General features: G+C 41.2%; 1 protein-coding gene across 1 annotated transcript; it reads right to left on the bottom strand.

Annotated features, from left to right (window-relative positions):
* Window positions 1–19810: 19810 nt before the first annotated feature.
* On the bottom strand, window positions 19811–24449 carry ALG2 (ALG2 alpha-1,3/1,6-mannosyltransferase). Its single transcript, XM_003911450.3, has 2 exons — window positions 23996–24449; window positions 19811–21284 (listed from the first exon to the last, which is right to left on the bottom strand). The coding sequence occupies exons 1-2, from the start codon at window positions 24341–24343 to the stop codon at window positions 20382–20384; spliced, it is 1251 nt and encodes a 416-aa protein (XP_003911499.1). The 5' UTR covers window positions 24344–24449; the 3' UTR covers window positions 19811–20381.
* Window positions 24450–24467: the final 18 nt, after the last annotated feature.

A 24467-nucleotide genomic window follows, 5' to 3' on the forward strand; every position in this document is an offset into this window, starting at 1 on the left:
TGGCTGTTACATGCACAACTTCTGGAAGGGCATGCAGGCACAATCCATTACTGAAATGACTAGTCTTTTTGAAAGCTTTCTACTGGGCACAAAAGAAGATGCAAAAAAAAAAAATTTTTTTTTTGAACTGGACTTTTGATTTCAGAATAGTTTTAGACATACAGAAGAAGTGCAGAGTAGTTCAAAGGGTTCTCATATATTCCATAGCCAGTTTCCCATATTCTTAGCATCTTATGTTAGTAAGGTACAATGGTCACAATTCTTAAGCCATTACTGATACATTAATACTAACTAAAGTCCAAACATTATTCAGATTTCCTTAGTTTTTACCCATTTTATCTAATGTCATTTTTCTGTTCCAGGATCCTATATAGAATACCAAATTACATGCAGTTGTCAGTTCTCCTTAGCCTCCTCTTGGCTGTGACAATTTCTCAGGCTTTGTTTTTGGTGATTTTGACAGTTTTGAGGAGGACTGGTCAGTTATTTTGTAGCATGCCCCTCTACTGGCATGTGTCTAATGTTTTCCTCATGATTAGATTGGGGTTATGGGTTTTGAGGAAGAAGACCAAGGAGGTAAAGTGCCGTTCTCGCTACATCAGATCAAGGGCACATCCTATCAACATGACATATGACACTGACCTCAATCACCTGGTTGAGGTAGCGGTTGTCAGGTTTCTTGGCTGTAAAGTTATTCTTTTTCCCCTTTTTCATACTGTACTCTTTGGGAGGAAGGAACTATACACATCCCAAAATTAGAGTAGGGAATTACGCTCTACATCCTTGAGAGTGGGGTGCCTACATAAAGTACTTGAAATTCTGCAGGGGAGATTTATTCCACACCAATATAAATAAATGAGTGAATAAATAAGTGAGAGATCTATTCTCTCCTGCTTATTTATTCACTCGTTTATTTACATCAGTGTGATGCCATGGATATTTATTCTGCACTTTGGGTTACACTCTAATACTACTTTATTTTGGTGCTCTTGTGCCCCACTGGTATATTCTCCATCAATATGTCTTATAAAAAACAACAAAACAAAAGCACTTCCTTACCATCTGGCATTACAAGATGCTCCAGGCTTATCTTGTATATTTCCTGCACCATCTTAGCATCAGCCATTACTCTAAGGCGTCTTGGTTCCCTTTATTGGAGAATGGGATTAGAAACCAAGATCGGCTGGGTGCAGTGGCTCATGCCTGTAATGCCAGCACTTTGGGAGGCCAAGGCAGGCGGGTCACCTGAGTCAGGAGTTTGAGACCAGCCTGGCCAACATGGTGAAATCCTGTCTCTACTAAAAATACAAAAAATTAGCTGGGCATGGTTGTGGGCACCTGTGATCCCAGCTACTCAGGAGGCTGAGGCAGGAGAATCACTTGAACCTGGGAGGCGGAGGATGCAGTGAGCCGAGATCCTGCCATTGCACTCCAGCCTGGGTGACAAGAGCAAAACTCCATCTCAAAAAACAAACAAACAAACAAACAAACAAAAGAAACCAAGATCTAGGTGCTAGGCATGCGTGTTGCTACTAGGGTGTCATTGCCCCTGGAGTGTCATTGCTTCTAGGCCCTCTCAGCTGACAGAGCAAGGAAATATATGTGTGTACACTAACCTGTGCATATCCATATATCCATAAATATTTCCTTGTATAGCCATCTGGATCTATATTAAGTTTAACATGAGTGCTTGCTGATGTCTTCAACTCTGCTCTATTACTACATTGATCAGTGTAGCCTTTTCCCCTTGCTTACCTGTAACCTCTGGCTCCAATAGTGAGAAACCTGGCTTCTACCATCTGCTACCTATTTACTTCATTGTTTAATTCTAGTATACTTAAGTGCTGATTTCAGAATTGTTAGCTCGTACCCCTGTGGGAAACGACTTTGTCACTAGACTACAGTGCTTAGGTGCTGTTCCCTTGGCCTTTCTCTTGGCCAGGCCTCACTCATTTCTAAAGTTATACTTAGTTCAGTGCCTTTTTCTTTCACCCATTTCAGTAAGCTTGTTAAAAACATTCGTACAAACTTTCCTTTTTTCCCTGTTAGGCAGATTTTCAGTTCGGCCTCAGACTGGAACCCCTTCCTTTTCCTGACTTCTCTTCCTCTTTTTCACTCTTTGCTCTTCATCCTGAAACTGTGGTTTCATGCTGCTAGTCCTTCACCTGCGGTAGGCCAAGGAACATGTTTGGTCTCTATACTGAAGGAGCAAAGGTGTGTTCCCACAACCTGGGGAAGCATCACATAGACCTCTGGGGGAGCAGATTGTCCAGAACAGAGAACCCATGAAACAAGAAAACCTTTCTCTTTCTGTTATTTGCAGCCTCTCATAGCATTACTTAGGTGTGTTATTACGATAATTTAACCCCCATCCACAGACATATGCGTGGAAAGGAAGAAAGGCGTTGAATGGAGACAGAGACCACCATCCCGCCACATGGAGGATTGGGAGGACTGACTGCAAGGCAGGGTGAGACTCAGCCATGCCACGGCCATGCCACAGTACTACAGAGCATAGCTTTTCCAAGATCAAATCATTCATGATCACAAGATTTCATTTGCCTTGAAACATTAAGTTCTTTTACTTTCTCTATTATTATTATTATTTTTAATCAGAATATTAGAATACTTTGAAAAATCACCCACTCCTCCCTGAAAGGTATTCTAAATACCATTCTCAATAATCCCTGTGGCTCTATCATGGGGAATCTGAAGTTTGAAGTGACATCTCTCATCAATTCTGCCCCTGGGGGTAAAGTGGAAGCCTGACAGCTGATCACTTCTTGCCTTTGATAAGCACCTTTCTTATTCGGATTACACCTTTCCTTAAAGTAACTTTTCCAGCTTCCCACCCTCACCCTGCCCCTTATATCCCTGTTTAAAAGGAGCTTATTCAGATAGCTTGTGAATAATGATACCTCAGGATGGTTTAATGGGGAAAAAGGAAACCTGTAGAGAGCCTTATCTCGGGTGAGTGTCTCAAGCATCCAAGATTATCTCCCTGTCACCCTGTGACCCATCTTCTTCATGCCACCTTTTAATTTTGGTAGCAATTACGGTGTATATGGATAATGCCCATTAGCATATTCATGGTCATCTCTTCATATTTATTGTCCGCACAACTCATTAATCTTCATCTACTTTGTGTGCTTGACAGCTCAATCTATTTTGCAATCTCTGGGAAGCAGCCATGGCCCCCCAAAGCCTTTGTTTTCCTGTAAATAAACTGTGTTGGGGACCAGGGGACAATGATGCATCCTGTGGTGATTGACACCAGCCACGGCTACTAATCAGGATGGGACTTCATTGCCAGCTGAGTCGAGTGCATTATGGGGCCATTGTTCCAATGCTGCCAGGGCAAGAACACACACAGCCAGTCACCTTCGCAAGATGGGTTGATTGTTCTTCAAGATTAGACTGAGTTGCCTTATTATCCATCCCAGACAACAAGGCATCTCACCCAAACAGACGCATTTGCAGGAACGGCCAGTGCACTGGCCAGATTTGAATTGCTAATGTATAATCTGCCCGGCACAGATGTGCAATGAATATTTGGATGTTGTTTTGCCCGTCAGTTGAGGAGGATGAATTGATGAGGTGATGAGTATTCAATGATGGGTCCTGGATGTTGGCCAACAAAAGAGTTTGAGCACTTGCACGGACGATCATCAGATTACCCCCCAAAGTGCTCGTGCCATAATTCAGCAGCAAATTCTAGGACAGTCTAGCAGAGTGTACTTCTGGTTGGTGGAAAGTTCCCTTTCTTTTCTGGTACAATTAGATGTTTTGCTGTGTTTTTCAGGCTTACGAAAGATAGAGAAGTTGCCTTTATCGCCCTTCCCTGCCAACTCTTAAGGATATGAATAATGGTTTAGGAGCTAACTACTTAGGTTTCAATTTAGCTTCAGCATTTTCTAGCCGATTTTCTTAAGTTCTTTGTGCCTCTGTTTCCTCATTTGTTAAAACAGAATGAAAAATTCTACCACCCATCTAGAACTATTGTGAGCATTAAATTGGATAACGTACACAGACTAAGTGCTAGAACAGTGCCTAGTGCATAGTAAATGCTGACAAGATGTTACCTATTACTGTATTGTTGGTCATTTGCTTTCTCTCAGTATTACTGTGGTCAAGTAGCTTGGATATACTGGAAATAAAAAATCCATTTTCATTATCTCAGGAGAGCTCGTGGCCTATATTATGCTACTTTGCCTGGTACATTTCCAATAGAAAATGTACCTTTCCTATAGGAATGGAACTTTTCCTATAGTTATATAACCATGAAACCCTTTTTCCTGAAGCATTTTTTACAGCTTATTTTCCCCGGAACATACTATAGGAAAAGCAGCTCTAGAAGGTAAACATTTACAAAGCTTTGAAAGAAAAACATGTGACTGAAGAATTTTATATACAATCAAGCTATTTCTATGCAAGACAATGGGAATTATACGAATTCATATATTCTCTCTGAAAAAATGTTATTCAAAGATGTGTTCCATAGAAAGGGAACAATGAATCTAAGGTAGAAACGAGTGAGACCAGTTGATTGCATTGAAGTAAGTCCAAACAACTGCAGCAAATATATTATCAAAATTGAAATAAAAAAAGAAAATATTTGAAAGAAATTATTTATATTGAAATAATGGGATAATGAAATACATCAATGAATAGCAGAAGAATGAAGAAAATCAGAAGAAAAAGCAAGTGTTTTAAGAAAAAAAGGATGGTAAAACGAATATATACACATATATATTATGTATATATATATGTATTACATGTATGTATAGATATATACACACACATACAGTGTACACATATACAGTTGTATATATATGTGTGTACATATATACAGGTCTGTGTATGTGTGTGTGTGTGTGTGTGTATATATATATATATATGCAGGTGTAATAAGAGCAACCTCAGTAATTTTTTTTTTTGAGACGGAGTTTTGCTCTTTTTGCCCAGGCTGGAGTGCAATGGCGCGATCTCGGCTCACCGCAATCTCTGCCTCCCGGGTTCAAGCGATTCTCCTGCCTCAGCCTCCCGAGTAGCTGGGATTACAGGCATGTGCCACCATGCCTGGCTAATTTTGTATTTTTAGTGGAGATGGGGTTTCTCCATGTTGGTCAGGCTGGTCTTGAGCTCCCTACCTCAGGTGATCCACCCGCCTTGGCCTCCTAAAGTGCTGGGATTACAGGCGTGAGTCACTGCCCCGGGCCAACCTCAGTAATCTTTAATAAAATATTAAAAGCCAATACTATGAGATACAAGAAAAAACACTAAATCTAAGATTTCTCTGTTTATTAGACAAACCAAAAAATATTCAAAATTAAAATATGGGTAAGATATGATTATTTAAACGTCAACAAATAGAAAGTCAGGTCTGAGGATATTAGTATTGAACAATGCAGAATTATGCAAGTCAAAGAGTATTAAATTGCTAATTTCATTTCTTTATCTTCAGTGCTATGCACAGGGTAGGTCCTAAATATATATGAGTAAGATTTATTGTGGAAGTGGAAGCAACAAGTGAAAGGTATGTGAGAAGACATGATTTGCCTGCAAGGACCTCTCGCGGTGGCTCAAGCCTGTAATCCCAGCACTTTGGGAGGCCGAGACAGGCGGATCACGAGGTCAGGAGATCGAGACCAGCCTGGCTAACCCGGTGAAACCCCGTCTCTACTAAAAAATACAAAAAACTAGCCGGGCGAGGTGGCGGACGCCTGTAGTCCCAGCTACTCGGGAGGCTGAGGCAGGAGAATGGCGTAAACCCGGGAGGCGGAGCTTGCAGTGAGCTGAGATCCAGCCACTGCACTCCAGCCTGTGCGACAGAGCAAGACTCCGTCTCAAAAAAAAAAAAAAAAAAAAAAAAGAGGGTAAGTTTAAAAAAAATTTATTGACACACAATATTTGTCCATATCGACAGTGTAACATGACATTTTGTTATTTTGTTGCATGCATACAATATGTAATGATCAAGTCAGGGTATTTGGGATATTCACCATCTTGAGTATTTATCATTTCTTGGTGTTGGGAACATTTCAGGTCCTCTTCTAGCTATTTTGAAATATACAATACATCGTTGTTAACTATAATCACCCTATTCTGCTATTGAATATTAGAACTTATTTCTTCAGTCTAACTGTATATTTGTATCCATTAACTAACCTCTCTTTATCCCTCCGACCCCCTCCCAGCCTCTGGTAACTATTTTTCTACTCTCTATTTCCATGAGATCAATTTTCTCTCTCTCTCTCTCTGTCTCTGTCTGTGTCTCTCTCTCTTTCTTTCTTTTTGAGACTGAGTCTCGCTCTGTTGCTGCAGCTGAAGTGCAATGGCGGGATCTCAGCTCACTGCAACCTCCGCCTCCTGGGTTCAAGCGATTCTCTTGCCTCAGTCTCCTGAGTAGCTGGGATTACAGGCACCCGCCACCATGCCCGGCTAATTGTTTTGTATTTTTAGTAGAGACGGGGTTTCACCATCTTGGCCAGGCTGGTCTCAAACTCGTGACCTCAGGTGATCCACCCGCCTCAACCACCTAAAGTGTTGTGATTACAGGCATGAGCCACCACGCCCAGCAGAGATCAATTTTTTTAGTGCCCACATATAAGTGAGAACATATCTGTCTGTCTATGCCTGGCTTATTTCACCTAACATAATGACTTCTAGTTCCATCCATGTTGCTGCAAATGACAGGACTTCATCCTATTTTACCGCTGAATAGTATGCCATTTTGAATATATACACCACGTTTTCTTCATCCATTCATCTGTTAACGTACACATTTAAAAGATTTCGTATCTTTACTATTATGGATAGTTCTGCAATAAATAAGGGGGTGAATGTATTCCTTTGATATACTGAGTTCCTTTCGGTTTTTTTTGTGTAGAGTCTTGATCTGTTGCCCAGGCTGAAGCGCAGGGGAGCCATCTTGGCTCACTGCAATCTCCACCTCCTGGGTTCAAGCGATTCTCCTGTCTCAGCCTCCAGAGTAGCCGGGACTACAGGCGCAAGCCATAAAGCCCAGCTAATTTTTTAATTTTTAGTTGAGATGGGGTTTCACCATATTGGTCAGGTTGGTCTCAAACTCCTGACCTCAGGTGACCCACCTGCCTCAGCCTCCCAAAGTGCTGGGATTACAGGCATGAGCCACCGAGCCTGGCCCAGATTTCCTTTCCTTTGGATAAATAGCCAGTAGTGGGATTGCTGGATTGTATGGTATCTCTATTTTTATTTTTATTATTTTTAAAAAAAATCTCCATACTGTTTTCCATAATACTTGTACTAATTTATATTCCCACCAATAGTGTATGAGTTCTCTTACTCTGCATCCTCGCCGGCATCTACTTTTTTTTCTTTCTTTCTTTTTTTTTTTTTTGAGACGGAGTCTTGCTCTTGTTGCCCTGGCTGGAGTGCAATGGTAGGATCTCGTCTCACTGCAACCTCCACCTCCCCTGTTCAAGCGATTCTCCTGCCTCAGCCTAATGAGTAGCTGGGATTACGGGCGCCTGCCACCATGCCTGGATAATTTTTGTATTTTTGGTAGAGATGGGGTTTCGCCATGTTGGCCAGGCTGGTCTCGAACTCCTGACTTTGTGATCCACCCGCCTTGGCGTCCCAAAGTGCTGGGATTACAGGCGTGAGCCACCATGCCCGGCCTAATTTTTTTTTCTTTTTGTCTTTTTATTAACAGTCATTCTAACTGAGGTAAGATGTTGAAGTGCCCAGCATCACTAATGAGCTATGATTAGTGATGTTGAGCATATTTTTTTTTTTTTTTTTTTTTGAGACGGAGTCTCGCTGTGTCGCCCAGGCTGGAGTGCAGTGGCCGGATCTCAGGATGTTGAGCATATTTTTACACTCCTATTGGTTATTTGTATGTCTTCTTTTGGGAAATGTTGGATTTTTTTTTTAACTGTTGAGTTGTTTGAGTTTCTTGTATATTCTGGATATTAGTCCCTTGTCAGATGAGTAGTTTCCAAATATGTTCTCCTATTTAACAGGTTGTCTCTTCATTCTGTTGTTTTCGTTGCTGTGCAGAAGCTTTTTAGTTTAATATAGTTCCATTTGTCTGTTTTGTTGTTGTTGTTGTTGTTGCCTACTCTTTTGATATCTTAGTTATAAAATCTTTGCCTAGATCAGTGTCCTCAAGTGTTTCCCCTGTGTTTTCTTTCAGTGGTTTCACAGTTTCAAGTTTTAGATTTAAGTCTTTAATCAATTTTCAGTGAGTTTTGTATATGGTGAGACAAAGGAGTCCAGTTTCATCCTTCTGAATAGGAATATCAAGATTTCACAGCACCATTTATTGCAGAAGGCATCCTTTCCCCCTATGTATGTTCTTTGCGCCTTTGTCAAAAATCAATTGGCTGTAAGTATGTGGATTTATTTCTTGGTTCTCTGTTCTGTTCCACTAATCTATGTGTCTGTTTTTAATACCAGTACTCAGCTGTTTTGGTTACTATAGCCCTGTAATGTACTGCATTGGGGATTGCACTGTAAGGAACTGCATTACATGTATAGATTGCTTGGGTAGTGTGGTCATTTTAGCAATATTAATTCTTCCAATCTATGAGCATGGAACATCTTTCCATTTGTTTGTGTCTTCTTCAATTTATTTCATCAGTGTTTTGCTGGATACATTTATTCTTAGGTATTTTATATATTTTTGGTAGCTATTGTAAATGGGATTGGATTCTTCATTTCTTTTTCTGCTAGTTCACTATTGGTGTACAGAAAAACTACTGATTTTTGTATGTTGATTTTACACCTGCAAATTTACTGATTTTGTTTATCAGATCTGAGGGGTTTTTTTTATGGAGTCTAGGTTTTTCTACATATAAAATCACATCATCTGCAAAGAAAAACAGGCCAAGCACAGTGGCTCACATCTGTAATTTCAGCACTTTGGGAGACTGAGAAAGGAGGAGTGCTTGGGTCCAGGAGTTCAAGACCAGCCTGGGCAACATTGGGAGATCTCATCTCTACAAAATTTTTTTTTTTTTTTTTAATTAAAACATACAAAGAGGGATAATTTGACTACCTCTTTTCCAATTTGGATGTCTTGTATTTCTTTCTCTTGCCTAGATTGCTCTCATTAGGACTTCCAGTACCATGTTGAACAGAAGTGGTGAAAATGAGCATCGTTGTCTGATCCAGTTCTTAGAGGCAAGGCTTTTAGCTTTTCCTCATTTGGTATGATGTCAGCTGTGAGTCTGTCATATATGGGCTTTTTTATGTTGAGGTATGTTCCTTCTGTACCTAGTTTGCTTTTTTTTTTTTCCATGAAGGGTGATGAATTTTACTAAATGCTTTTTCTGCAGCTATTGAGATGACCTTATGGCTTTTGTCCTTCATTCTGTTTATGTCAGGGGTCCCCAGACCCTGGGTCATGGACTAGTACCCTCCTGGAACAGCAAGAGATGAGTCAGTGAGTGAGCATTACCACCTGAGCTCCACCTCCTGTCAGATCAGAGGCAGCATTCGATTCTCACAGGAGTCAGAACCCCATTGTGAACTGTGCATGTGTGGGATCTAGGTTGTGTGCTCCTTATGAGAATCTAATGCCTGTTGATCTGAGGTGGAACAGTTTCATCCTGAAACTACCCCCACTCCCCCCACCCCACGATCCATGCAAAAAACGTCTTCAATGAAACCAGTCCCTGGTACCAAAACGGTTGGGGACCGCTGGTTTATATGATATATAATGTTTACTGATTTGTGTATATTGAACCATTCTTGTATCCCTGGGATAAATTCACTTGATCATGGTGGATTATCTTTTTGAAGTGCTTCTGAATATGGTTTGCTAGTATTTTGTAAATGTAAAAACTACCATGTGTCTATGTTCATCAGGGATATTGGCCTGTAGTTTTCTTCTTTTGTTGTGTCCTTGTCTAGTTTTGGTATCAGCATAACACTGGCTTCATAGAATGAGTTAGGGAGAATTACCTCCTCTTCAGGTTTTTTGGAGTAACTTCAGGGGAATTGATGTTAGTTCTTCTTTATAAGTTTGGTAGAATCCAACAGTGAAGCCACTTGGTCCTGGACTTTTCTTTGTTGGAAAACTTTTCATTACTGATTCAATCTTGTTACTTGGTCTGTTCAGGGTTTTTCTTTCTTCCTGATTCAATCTTGATAGGTTTACGTGTCTAGGAATTTATCCATTTCCTCTAGGTTTTCCAGTTTGCCAGCATATAGCTGTTTATAATAGTCTCTAATGTACTTTTATATTTCTGTGTTATCAGTTGTAATGTCTCCTTTTTCATTTCTGATTTTATTTGGCTCTTCTCTCTTTTTTCTTCTTGGTTAGTCTAGCTAGTGGCTTATCAATATCAATTGTATCTTTTTAAAAACCCCCAACTTTTTGTCAATCCTTTGTATTGTATTTTTGGTCTCTATTTCATTTAATTTTTTTCTGATATTTGTTATTTCTTCTACTAATTTTTGGGTTTGGTTTGTTCTTGCTTTTCTAGTTTTTTGAGGTGCATTATTAGATCGTTTATCTGAAATCTTTCTACTTTTTTGATGTAGGTATTTATTGCTATAAAATTCCCTCTTAGTACTACTTTTGCTGTATCCCATAGGGTTTGGTAAGTTGTGCTTTCCTTTTCATTTGTTTCAAGAATTTTAAAAAATTTCCTTCTTAAGTTTTTCATTGACCCAGTGGGTGTTCGGAAGCATGTTGTTTAATTTCCATGTATTTGTACCATTCTCAAAGTACCTCTTGTAATTGATTTCTAGTTTTATTCCACTGTGGTCTGAGAAGAACTTGATATAATTTCAATTTGTAGAAATTTGTTGAGACTTGTTTTGTCTAATATATTATATACCCTGGAAAATGTTCTGTGTGCTGATGAGAATAATGTGTGTTGTGCAGCTGCTGGAGAAAATGTTCTATAAATGAGTGTTAGGTCAATTTTGTCAAAAGCACAGTTTAAATACATTATTTCTTTGTTAATTTTCCATTTAAATGATCTGTCTAATGTTGAGAGTGGGGTGTTCAAGTCTCTCACTATTATTTCATTGGCATCTATCTCTCTCTTTAGATCTAACAAATTTGCTGAATGTACCTGTGTGCTCCAGTGTTGAGTGCATGTACATTTATAATTGTTGTATTCTCTTGCTTAATTGATCCTTTTATCATTAATACACTCTTTGTCTCTTTCTCCTGTTCTGACTTTTTTTTCCATAAGCCCTTTAATATTCACTTCAACAGTTGAGGCACAAACAATAATAAAACTGCATTTTTTATTTTACAAGAAGATTTTGTATGATATCTACATGATATACCAATTTTCTCACAATCTCTGTGGCAATAACATTTCATTAACACTCTAGTCCACAAGCTAATTCAACAGGGTCAGAAAGGCAAGAGGAATATGGTAAAAATAAACTTATTGAGGGGTAAGAGGAATCCAAACATTTACTAACTGATTATTATGCTCACTACTAGGTTTTACATAGTTAACATAAATTAAATGTGTATGTAAGTTCTAGTTATCTGTTAATAGAACAGCATTGCTACAGCTAGGTAATTCTAAACTTTAAATGTTCTTTCACTTTAAGGACAAATCGTGGAACCAAACAATATGTCTTTGCCTCAAAATGCATGTCAATGTGCACTAATATATAGTTTCCATTTCCAATTGTTTTTTACAAGTGTGCAACATTAGCGCATGAAAATATTCAAGCTCTTGGCCAGGAATGGTGGCTCATGCCTTTAATCCCAGCACTTTGGGAGGCCGAGGTAGGCAGATCACGAGGTCAGATCACAACCATCCTGGCTAACATGGTGAAACCCCGTCTCTACTAAAAATACAAAAAAAAAAAAAAAAAATTAGCTGGGTGTGGTGGCAGGCACCTGTAGTCCCAGCTACTTGGGAGGCTGAGGCAGGAGAATGGCGTGAACCCAGGAGGCGGAGCTTGCAGTGAGCCAAGATCATGCCACCGCACTCCAGCCTGGGTGATACAGCAAGACTCCGTTTCAAAAAAAAATAAAAAGAAAAAGAAAAAGAAAAAGAAAACATTCAAGCTCTTATTACTTCACTTGAACCTGGGTTTACATTCTCACCTGCTGAGCACTATTTGGCCAGCATCACCACAACTACCTGGATATACCACCCTGTTTTTAACTTGAAATCCATTTTATATGATATAAATGTAGCTACTTCTGCTTGTTGTGCTTTCCATTAGAATGGAATATCTTTTTCCATCCCTTTACTTTTAGTCTGTATGTCTTTTACAGGTGAAGTGAATTTCTTATGGGCAGCATATAGTTGGGTCATTAAAAAAAAATCTGTTCTGTCAGTTTTTTCCACTCTTAAGTGAAAAATTTAATCTGTTTACATTCAAGAGTGTTACTGATATGTGAGGACTTACTCCTGTCATTTTGTTAACGTTTTCTTGTTGTTCTATATAATTTTTGTTCCTTTCTTTCTTTCTTATCGTTGCAGTTTGGTGATTTTACACAGTGGTAACATTTGAGTCCCTTCTCTTCCTCATTTGTTTGCTTTACCAGTGAGTTTGATAGTTTTGTGTGTTTTCATGATAGTAGATATCATCCTTTTGCTTCCAGGTGTAGAACTCCCTTAGGCACTTCTTGTGGGGCTGGTGTAGTGGTGTTGAATTCCCTCAGTTTTTGCTTGTTTGGGAAAGACTTTGTTTCTCCTTCATTTATGAAGGGTAGCTTTACTGGGTATAGTAGTCTTGCCTGCCAGTTTTTTTTTTTTTTCTTTCTTTCAGCACTTTGAATGTATCATCCCATTTTTTCCTAGACTGTAGGGTTTCTGTTGAGAAATTGGCTGTCTGATGGGGTTTCCTTTATATGTGACTTTTCTCTGGCTGCTTTTAGAATTCTCTCTTTGTCACTGACTTTTGACAGCTTGACTAGAATGTGCTGTGGAGAAAACTTGTGGAGTTATATCTGTTTGAGAATCTCTGAGCTTTCTATATCCTGTATCTGGATGTACACTTGGTACACTTGGGAAGTTTTCAACAATTATTTCATTAAATAGGTTTTCTATAACTTTGGTCTTTTCTTTGTCTTCTTGAACACCCACAATTCAGATATTTGGTCACTTTTTTGTTCTTTTTTTTTTTATACTTCTCCTTTTCTGTTGCTTTTCTCTCTCTCCTTCCCCTTCCCCTTTCTCTCTCTCTCTCTCTTTTTTTTTTTCCTGGCTTGTTTCAAAAGACCTGTCTTCAAGTTCTGAAATTCTTTCTTCTGCTTGATCTAGTCTACTGTTGAAGCTCTCAAGTGTATTCTTTTAAATTTCATTCCTTAAATTCTTTAGTTCCCGGATTTGTTTGATTCCTTTTTTAAGATATCTGTCTCTCTGGTGAATTTCTTATTCATATCCTGAATTTTTAAAATTTCATTGTATTGTTAATCTCAATACAATTAAATAATTGTTAGTGTGTTCTCTTGTATCTCACTGAACTTCATTAATATTATTTTGAATTCTTTTTTCAGGATTTTATAAATTTGTTTTTCATTGGAATCTGTTACTGGAAAATTATTGCTTTTTTTTTGGAGGTGTCATACTTCCTTGCTTTTTCTTGTTTCTTGTGTCCTTACGTTGATATCTGTGCATCTGTTTTAAGTCACTTCTTCCATTTTTTTGGATTGGCTTTGATAGGGGGAGACTGTTTCCTAAAGATGTATCTATGGTGTTGGGTAGGGCACTTTAGCTTTGATTCTGGGTGCATGCATATGATTTTTTCTACCGTAAAAAGCATTGGTGGTATCTGTGATTTTCCTCAGTGACTTAGACTGCAGTTGTTAGTGGAGGCTGTGGTGAGGTTTTACTGGGGGTGGGGATGCCAGTCATCAGTCCTCAGGCCCCATTTGTGGCAGTGGTGAGCCAAGTGTGTCTTGGGCCTCCAGCAGGTGTGTCTGAGCACCAGCATTAGGGGGTCCAAACACGCCAATTCTTGGACCTCCAGGAGGCCCTTGCTATAGTGCTGGCAGTGACAGCGGTAGGCTGGGTGTGTGGCTGAGTCTGTCATTCCCTGGATAAGGTATGTGGCATGGGCAATGGCAGTAGCAGTGCTGGCACAACACTTGGACTCTGAAACAGTGTATGTTAGTGTTAGTGGTGGCTGCAACAGGCTTGGGAGGTGGTGTATGTGGGGGTGGGAGGGGCCACTGGGGCAGTAGGGGCAGGTTGGATAGACCCATCCATAGGCCCCTGGGAGGATTGCAGAGATGCCAGTGGTGGTGAATGAGGCAGGGCAATACCCATATCCCCAGGCAGTGCTTGAGCATGGCGGCTGGGGGCAGGGGGGTGTTGGCAGGTTGTGCCAGGCAGGCCTGTCTTCAGGCCTCCTGGTGGTGTGCTCAGGTGCTGGCTGTGTTGGGCTGGGCAGGGCAGGGTGCTCCCCAGATCCCTGGTAGAATGTTCTGGTGGCTGCAGCAGCAGTAGCAATGGTTGGAGGACCCTGTCCTTACGGCACATGCAACTATGTAGCAGTGGACCTGCTGTTGGCAGGTGGAGTCACTGCTAGTGGCATATGCTTTGGTTTCCCAGTGGCAGCAGCAGTGGCTGCAGTGGACAGTGGCAGAGTCTGTCCTCAGGGCACGGGCACAGCAGCTCCTCTGCTTGGGGGAGCTGAGTTGCTGCTTGTGGTAGCCCTCCCAGGCAGGCAGTTATCATGCCCTAGGGAACATGCATTTTTGATTCCCTTTGTCCCTGGGGTAGCTTCACTGGTGCATTACACCACTGATTCCTCAGAGTGTGGGGACACACTATGTGTGTTAGAATGCTGGGAACCCTGGTGTTCTGCTGGGTCCAATTGGTATTGTGCTCCTGTAGACCTCTGGGTGTACATGGAGGTATATCAGTGGGGCTCCAGGCATGTGGAGATGCAGGGGCCATCGTGCCCCAGGGTAGGATGCAGTCTGGTGTGGGCTGGGCTTGCAAAATGGTGCCATGCTGTAGCTGCTTAGGATTCAGGGAGTGTATGGGACCCAGCATGAGTTTCCCCGCTTGAGCAATGCTGTTGCATGGTCTCTAGGCAGCTCCCTATGCTAGTCTCTGGGCCTATGAAGATCCAGGGGCTGTCCCACGGCTAGGGCTGCAAGAGTCTGTGGTGGGAATGCGGACCACTGGGGATCTCTGCCTTTCCCCACACTAGCCTCTCTGGGCTCCTAGCCAATCCTGGTTGAACCAGTTGCCTAATTTCCCTCTCCTTCCATGCCTCAATTGTTTCCTGTCACTTCTCTGTTGAATTCTAGTGTTCTCTTGGATGCTCTATTCAAATGCCTCTAGTCAGCCATTTTGAAGCTTTCCCCTAGGTCTTTTTTTCCCAGGCTTACATCCCTAAGCTGCCGCGGCACACCAATTTTCTATTACATAATAATATATTTTCTCTTGGATGAGCAGGACTCATCCAGATGGTCTCACCCCTTCAAAATAATTGCGAAGAAGATTAAAACTGCATTTAGGAACTGTTCTAGTTGGCTTTTGCCTTTCTCTGATGCATACTCTAGAGATTCATACCACAAACTAGGTATAAGGTTTTAAGGGATTTCTTACTTTATCTGCCCAACTTGCTTTTTTCTGGGAACAGCTTCCAATTTCTTCCTCAATATACCCCCTGTTCCCTTCTCCCAGCTATATGATTCCTGCTGCTGTATGATCCTAGATCTTGGCCACAATTGATGGGTTCAAGATTAGATTGCTGATCTGAGTCTGGCAACCCATAATACCTTGCCTCTGAACCTTGCTTCACTAATTTAAGGGAAGGCACCTGAACCAGGAAAGGTCCATCATAATCCTTCTCTGTTATTTTTTCAAACTCTGCAAAAGAAAGCCAGTTCCTCTTTGGTGGTAGAAGTATTAAGATGGAGGGCTTGGCTTCACTGGTAGCATGTTTCCTGCTACAAAAGAGAAGTTAGTCTATCATGAAAGACAATGAAGTATCATGTAAAGAAATGGTGTTCTTGTGGTATTTGAATTCCTGGCTTCATTTGAACATCTAGCCTAGCTACATCCCTGTACTTCTCTTGATTCAATCGTGTAACTTTCCTTGAATTACACAATCTATCTCAGTAGCTTCCTAAAAATCTTCCCTTTCTGCCTAACCTAGGGTTGGGTTAAACATTTTAAATATTTGCCCATATAGCCTAACATACGGTAGTGTATTACTCTATTGAATTGAAGTGTTAAGTTAGGTTTCCAGGTTCTCTAATGCAAAGGAAGCATAAAATTCGGCTGAAAGCAAGCTGGTTAATGTAATTTGGTTTGAAAATAAACATCACCAATGTATTTTTTTGATAATTTTTTTTTTTTTTTTTTTTTTTTGGTGTACTCTAAGCAGTTTTGCAATCTTTTCATGTCTTTTTTTCCTTGAGATTTTTCTTCATTTCTGCTTTTCAAATTTGCCTCTTAAAACTTTAAATATTTGCTAATAGAATTTAAAGTCAGTTGGTTTTTCCTCTGGACTGCTTATAGTAGAAAAAAGCTGGAGTAATCTCAATATATAATAATAAGGGATTATTATAAAGAACAAATTATGTATCTCAAACAGGGCATTAGTTGGAAATACAAATGTCTACTATGTTGTAAACTTAGTAGACATAAGTGACCAACAGGATTATTTTATAGTTTATTGCTCAAATTTCTCCTTTCTGAGGAAAAAATCTAACTTAGGAAATATCAGAAACCATAAACAAAAAATTTCTGGCCCGGTCACTCTCACTGTGACACCAATGCCAAAACCCCACTCCTCTTGGCATAAACAGAGCTGCCGGCTCCAGCACCACCTTGGCTCAGGGGTCAGGATGGTAAAATTCTCCCTGCCCCTACCTCTCAAGAGTTGCTGCTTTATCAAGGACAGTTTAGAAAGTGGGTCATTGGGAAGACGCCCCTCCCCTCAGCTGGCAGGCATGAGAGCACTGTTGTCTGGATGATGGCACCTTCTCAGGCTACTGGGGACAGAGTTCGAGAGGGTTAAGGTTAGGAATGGAGTAAGGGGTTCAAATGAAGTGATAGAAGATAAGGGTTTTTTGATAAAAGTGGAAGTAGAGGAGGGCTGCAACTGTTCCTCTGTGTGAATTCAGACAGGTCCCTTCCTCTTTCTGGGCTTTTCCCATCTGTGCAATACCAAATTAGGTTAGGTGGCCTCTGGGGTCCCCGTCAGCTTTGACTGGCTTTGATTCTGGGAGGTGGAAAGGCAAAGGAAGGAGATCACAGGACAGTTAGTGACCCTGGCAAAGGTGGACAGAGAAGGGCTGATTGTTATTAGAGATGGAGTGAGTAGAGTGGGGCAGTGAAGTGCTCTGGTGCTTCATTTTTACTCATCATTTTTTTTGAGACAGAGTTTTGCTCTTGTTGCCCAGGCTGGAGTGCAATGGCGTGATCTCAGCTCACTGCAACCTCTGCCTCCCAGGTTCAAGCGATTCTCCTGCCTCAGCCTCCCAAGTAGCTGGGATTACAGGCAGGCACCACCACACCCCACTATTTTTTTTTTTGTATTTTTAGTAGAGACTGGGTTTCTCCATGTTGGTCAGGCTGGTCATGAAGCATTTGCTGAAGAGGCAACTGTAGTACAATTGAAATAACTGTTAACCTCAAGTTGGACATATGTGGGTTTGAATTGTAGCTCCACTGTTTCCTAGCTGTAAGCCTCAGACTTTCAATCTCTAAAAATGCCTATAATAATTACCTGGAAGGATGCTGTGAAGAGCAAATAAGACAATCTCTAATGAGCTCTGCAAAAGCTTCAAAGGCTGTCCAAATAGGGGTTCAGTAGACATTTTTCATTGGATCAAAGAACTGCAATACTGCTCCCCCTCAGCTGAGTGGGTCTCTTTATGGACATAACACTCCCTCTTCCATTGGCCCATCGTGTTTTTATGTGTGCGTGTGTGTATAAAGGACAAATATTTATGCATATCAAAGGGGAGGAGACTGAGAAATTCCATTATGTGCAAAGTCCTGGATGGCTCAGGTAATTAAGGGTGGAATGCTGGTTCGGTTACTTTTTAATTGTGTGCCTTCAGGCAAGTCTTTCACCTCTCTGAGCTTGTATATAAGACAGGGGATAACCATACTCACCTCAGAAGACTGATGGGAAGAGGAAAATGGACAGTAAATAGCAGAGTCTTTCTAAACCCAAAGACCTGTACAACTACAACTGCAGTGCTGCAGAGGGAGTTGTACTGAAAAAACATTACACAAAGAATTTGGTTAGGGTGAGGGCAGACTGAAGAATGATAAAGGGGTTGGACTTTGGAATCAGAGGGCCTTGAGATTCTGTCCATGCTTCAAGGCCGTGGAACACAGGCAAGTTGCTTAACTACATTCATCTAAAAGGGAAGAACACCTACACCTCAGTGAATTGTTGCAGAGTAAGCATCTGCTATGTATGTATCTCCTATCATGCCCTGCACAAAGTAATTACCAGAATTACTATGGATAAGGCCCGAACAATTCACCTTTAATGTTCCATGCTTCTATTTTCTCTAACTTCAGCTTAGTTTTGGAAGCTGTGAACACCTCTTAAGGGCAAAGTTCCATTCTAGGGTCCAGGAACCAGGAGCTGGAAGCTCATGGCAGGCAGGACTGTATCCCTCCCAGACCTGTGAAATCTTATTGTTACTCACTCCAGCTTAGGACAATGAAGTGAAGCTAAAATCAGGGTCCATGGATCCACGTAGTCCATTTGGAAGGACCTGCATAAAAATGGTCAAATATGCAAATGTTTAGTGCTGCTTAGTAAGGTAAGCACTATGTTATAGGTCACAATGTGGCCAAGTCTAACCGTGCTAAACTCCATGATAAGAGCCACCAGGCTTCCTGGAAAGGCTCCATTTCTCAGAAACACATGAACCAAATCATACCTTTTGTACTACATGGTAAGCTTTCTTGATGCCAAAGAAAATGGAATGCGACAGAACTTTTAATCCCATAAAAGACTCAATATATTTGGCACCCTCATTTTATAGTACTCCTTTTTGGTACAGAATCATTTTGCCAAAATACTCCTGTGACACAGATGTACATGAAAAACTGTAAAGTGGAATTTCACCCATTGAAGAGCCCCAAAAGAACAATATGGTAGTGCAGCATGAACCAACATGCAACTTCTAATTTTCAATATCCCCAAATTGCAAAATACTAATAGCTAATATATATACTACATGCCAAGTATTAAGTACTTTGTAATTATTATCACACTCTGTTACAACCGCACTATGAGGAAAGTAGAATAGTACAATTATCTCACTTTGCAGATGAAGAAGCTGAGGTACAGAGATTCATTTACTCAAAATCATATAGGCTATGAGGCTCTCAAGTCTAGCTTTTAAGAGTTGATAAATGTGGAGCCTTTGGCTAGTAAGCTTTGCTACTCTTGGAAATGAATTTAGCCTTAGAAGTATGTTGAAAACTACTATTTATAATTTGCTGTTACACCAACAGGTAAACAGTGAACTATAAGTTAGTGTCATGAAAAGATCAGTGTCACGAAAAGGCTAGAGTATATGGAGGGGGAAGATCACTTCTGGTTTGGGGGGTGGCCAGAAAGTCAAAGAAAGCTTTGCAGCAATGGCATTTGAGCCAGGCCTTGGAAGATAAAAAAACATTTGTGTCCTGTACTTAGTAGGAGCTTGGTCAAGACAACACAAATATTAACAAAACTAATGACCTGGATGATATTAAGAAATAAGCCCTAAACAAGGTGCACAACACATGTGTGACAATATTCTTCAGTATTCACTTTACCCTAGTGTGATTTCCAGTTTGGTTGTCATATCCATGTTCATAACAATACCAAAATAGATTATAGAGACCAAAATCTAATATTGTTTCTTTTTCATGATAAACATCTTTTATTACATCTCAGTGTGCAAAAATACAAATTATCTTTAAAAAATACAGAGCACTCTCGCTACGGATCTGGGCAAAGACATGACGAACAAAAATTCCCTAACAGATGACAGTGAACACTTCAGTGGATGGGAACTACAGTAGCCCTGTTCTCATTATACTATGAAGCCAAATTAATCAACTTTGATGATACACACTTAAACTATCAAAACCAATTAAGGCACAGTATCATTCAAAATTTATAGACAGAAGAGCAATAATCCCAAGAAAATATAATTAAAATACTCTGCTGCACATGGAATTATACATTTGTAACTTAACACTGGCAAAATTTGGAATGATTATAGCATAAGAGACATTGTTTTTCTGAAAAGTGGACAAGGAGGTGTGGTATATAGGAAAGTGGCTCAGATTCAAGACTCAAGTTTATTTTTTAAAAGATCTCTTCTGCATTAGATTCTAGGTTTCTTTTTTGGTTTCAAAACTGGGTCCACAATCCATAAAAATGACATTAATGAACACAGCATAAAGATCTTAAAAAGAATCTGATTATACCAGCAGTTTGGTAACATATTGGTAGAGCTGTTCCGTAAATGCTTCAGGGGAAAATTTTTCCTTCACCCTGGCTCTTCCAGCCAGGCCCATGGTGGCTTTTAAGGAAGGTTCACGGATGAACTTTTCTATTGCTTCTGAGAAGTGCACCGGGTCAGGCTCACACAGAAACCCTGTGACACTGTGGTCAATGGACTCCAAGGGTCCCCCTGAATTAACAGCAATGACTGGGCACTGCATGTACATGGCTTCCAGAGGGACGATGCCAAAGTGCTCATTGCTTGGTGTGTAAAGCACACACGTGCAGCTGTGGAGGAGGGAGATTTTCTGTTTGTCTGAGAAAGACCTCAAGAAGGTCACATACTGGCCAAGGTCAGACTGTTGGACCATTTTCTTCAATTCCTGGTAATGTTCCACATTCTCCAGGACTCTCTCGTCATAACCACCTGCCATGATCAGATGAACCCTCTCCCAATCTTGGGATGTCAATCTTCCACGCAGCTGTACTAGGGCTTCCAATGCCAAAGTCAGATTTTTCTTCCTTTCGTATCTGTTGATAGAGAGCAGCAGGAATTTTTTCCCCTTGGGGACTAGGTCATCAAGCTTTTCAGGAACAACTGAGTCAAAGCTGGTGACATTTAGAGATGGATAGAGGACATCAGGGTCTATGTGAGACAGGGACTTGAATGTTTTCTTAAAAACAGCAGCAGTGAACTGGCTGTTGACTAAGATGCAGTCTGCCATGCCTGTGGTGTATTCCTCTATCCAGTCAATCAGGGCCCTGTATAGCCGTTTAAGAAAAGAATCTCTCTTGGTGAGAAGCAGATCTGGGAAGTGACAGTAAAACAGGATCTTCTTCCGCCGTCTAGCCAGCCTGAACACTGGAATACAGGCGGACACCTAGCCAAAGCAAAAATCAACAGCAGATAAAGTGGTCAACTCAACTTCCACCAAACCAAAAACACAGACACCCACCCTGCATGCTAGTCTGTGGGCTCCTCATAGGAAATGTCTACTTCTGTTTTGTTCCCCAAGACTCTCAGCCAGTACCATATGCCTGGTGTACAGAAGGCTAGAGACGTTTGCTAGATGTGTGCTACATATTTAACGCTTCAAGTCCAGTGGTTTCCTCTTGAATAGTGCTGTCTAATAGAATTCTAGTAATATTAAAAATGTTTTCAAGGGTGAAACTAATTTTAACATATTATTTACCCAAAACATTATCATTTCAAAATGTAATCAATACTAAACAGTATTAATGAGATACTTTATATATACATATATTTCACGTTAAATCTTCAAAATCAGTTTGTATTTTAACTTTAGCGCATCTCAGTTTAGACTAGCCACATTTCAAGTGCTCAACAGCCACATGTGGCTAGTTGCTACCATACTGAACAGTGCCGCTCTAGATCTTTCTCCTCCTAAGGAAATGAATGAATGAACTACAGTAGTTGAGAGCACAAGCTCTAGATTCAAGACTGCCAGGGTTTGAATCTCAGCTCTACTAATTGTGTGGCCACGATCAAGTAATTTATCCCACTCTGGGCCTTAGTTTCCTCTTCTGTAACATGGTGACAATTATAGTTCAAAAAACCCATAATTTTTGTGATGACTAAATGCACTGATATATGCAAAACACATGGAGTTTAGCACACAGTATGTGCTCAATAAATATTAAAGCTAGTCATCATTGAGCATGAACTATATGCTGGCATTACTACAGACTTTCTTGTTGGGTCATCTTTACAAGTCATTTTAGTCTCAGCTAACTTAACACCTGAAGAAGGTAACTTTAGGCATAATGTGCAATTTATTCAAAGCCACTTAATTAAAGCAGTAGATAACAGAACTTGAATCCAGGATGCCTATTTCCAAGTCAATATTTTTCCTCTACCCACTATAGTCTCAGCTGCCTCATGCCTACTGACACATGCAGGATGTTTGGTAAATGTCCATATTACTTAAAAAGAAAGCTTCCATGCAAACAAGGATGATGAAAAGTAACTCAGGAGTCACAATTAAAGAAACACAAATACAAACGTGATGCCATTTGCACCTATCAGTTTGGCAAAGATTAAAATGGTTAATTTTAATATCCAAGGCAGACAAAAGCATGGATCATATGTTGTTGGGCAGTAAAGTGACACGGCCTCTTTGGTAGATAAACTTGGCAGTAGCTGTTAGTATTTAAAATTAACAACTTTTAGACACACCAACTTTAGGAATTTCCTCAAAGGACGTATTTGCAGAAGTACAAAAAAATAAAAAAAAAAGAAGTAAAAGGATGTTCATAATAACACTGATGTATTCACAAAAAAACTAGTCACAGCATTAGTGTCCTTTAAGAAGAATGTTTAATTATGACACACTTAAACAAAAGTGGATTTTCTGGCCACTATGAAGAATGAAGTGAATCTCTAATATTGATACACAAGAATGTCCCGGCTGGGCACGGTGGCTCATGCTTGTAATCCCAGCACTTTGAGAGGCCGAAGTGGGCGGATCACGAGGTAAGGAGTTCGAGACCAGCCTGGCCAACATGGTGAAACCCCATCTCTACTAAAAATAGAAAAAAATTAGTCGGGCATAGGGCGCGCGGCTGTAATCCCAGCTACTCCGGAGGAGGAGGCTGCAGTGAGCCGAGATCGCGCCATTGCACTCCAGCCTGGAAGACAGAGCAACTCTGTCTCTAAATAAATAAATAAATAAATTTTTGTTGAAAAAGAAGGAAGATGCCTAAGAGTAGGTATGTCATAATACCAATTATGTACCAATAAGAAGATATGCCTACGAAAAGAGACAGGCTGGTGTCACCACAACTTCTGAAAAAATACAAGAGAAACTTAACGGTGGCTATCTTCAGGGAGTAGAATAGGATGGGGCTTTTAGGTTACATCCTTCTATTTTTTTAGTCGAGTAAATGTTTAGTCGAGTAAATGTAACTTTTTAAAGTCATCTTTTTTAGGATGGGAAAAATGCATAAAGGAAAGAGTCGAGAATAGCTACAGGGCAGATCCAGGTGGACATTATTGACCAAGGTAAAAAGCTTGAACGTTTTTCCAAAAACCAATGGGGAGCCATGTACAAGTTTTAATAGGAGTATGATATATTCAGCTTGGCGTTTTTAACACATGACACTGCTGAGGACGGTGTGGCCTGGCTCCGAACACAAGGGCAGCGGGATGCAAATGGCCTGAAAGGAGAGTCAACAAAAATAACAGATAAGAGGTAAGACAACACGCGAGTTACTCATTAGTAAAAGGTGACTGAAGCTGACTTCGAATAACAGCGTTTCTCACAGCGAGCCCCAAGGACTAGCTGCATCCAAATCACCCTATGACCGAATTAAAATGCAGATTTCTGGGCGCCACCTCATGGCTCCTGGATGAAAACTTCCTGGAGGGTGGAACCCTAGCAATCTGCAACTTTTAAAAATCTCTAACACTAAAGTTAGGGGACCACAGGCTCGCTCCCAGCCCTGACTTCTCCAGGTCAGTTCCGATCTTTCCAAACCGCAGACAGGCAAGGTCCTCTCTCAGGGGTCATGCCCGCGGCCGCCCTCCACGGCGAGGTCCGCACTGGCGCAGCCGGCCCCGCGGCCGCCTCACCTGGTCGCACACTACCACGTCGAACTCCTCGTCGGCGAGGAACAGCACGTAGAGCGCCAGGAAGACCATGCGCACGTAGGCGCAGACGGCGGCGCCGCGGCCGCCCCAGCCCAGGCCGCGCGGCAGCCAGTCTCCGGCACAGTGCACCGGTAGTTCGCGGCTCTCGGCGAAGCAGTGGCCCGGGTCGTAGTGCGCTGTCCAGATCTTCACGTTACACCCGCGCGCCTGCAGCGCCAACGCCGCGTCCAACACCAGACGCTCAGCGCCTCCTACGCCGAGGTCTGGGTGCAGGAACAGCACCGACGGCTTGGGAACCAGGTCCCGTTGCCGGGCCTGCTCCTCCGCCATTGCCCTAGAGCCGCAACTGCTCCCCGCACCCTGAGGCGTCTTCTGCGCAAGCTCCACCCCTTAGCTCCCAGCTGGCCACTGCGGGCCGACCCCGCCCTGCCGTACGTGCGTCAGTTAGGCCACA

The sequence above is a fragment of the Papio anubis genome, chromosome 13 (assembly GCF_008728515.1).
Source record: "Papio anubis isolate 15944 chromosome 13, Panubis1.0, whole genome shotgun sequence".
Taxonomy (NCBI): domain Eukaryota; kingdom Metazoa; phylum Chordata; class Mammalia; order Primates; family Cercopithecidae; genus Papio; species Papio anubis.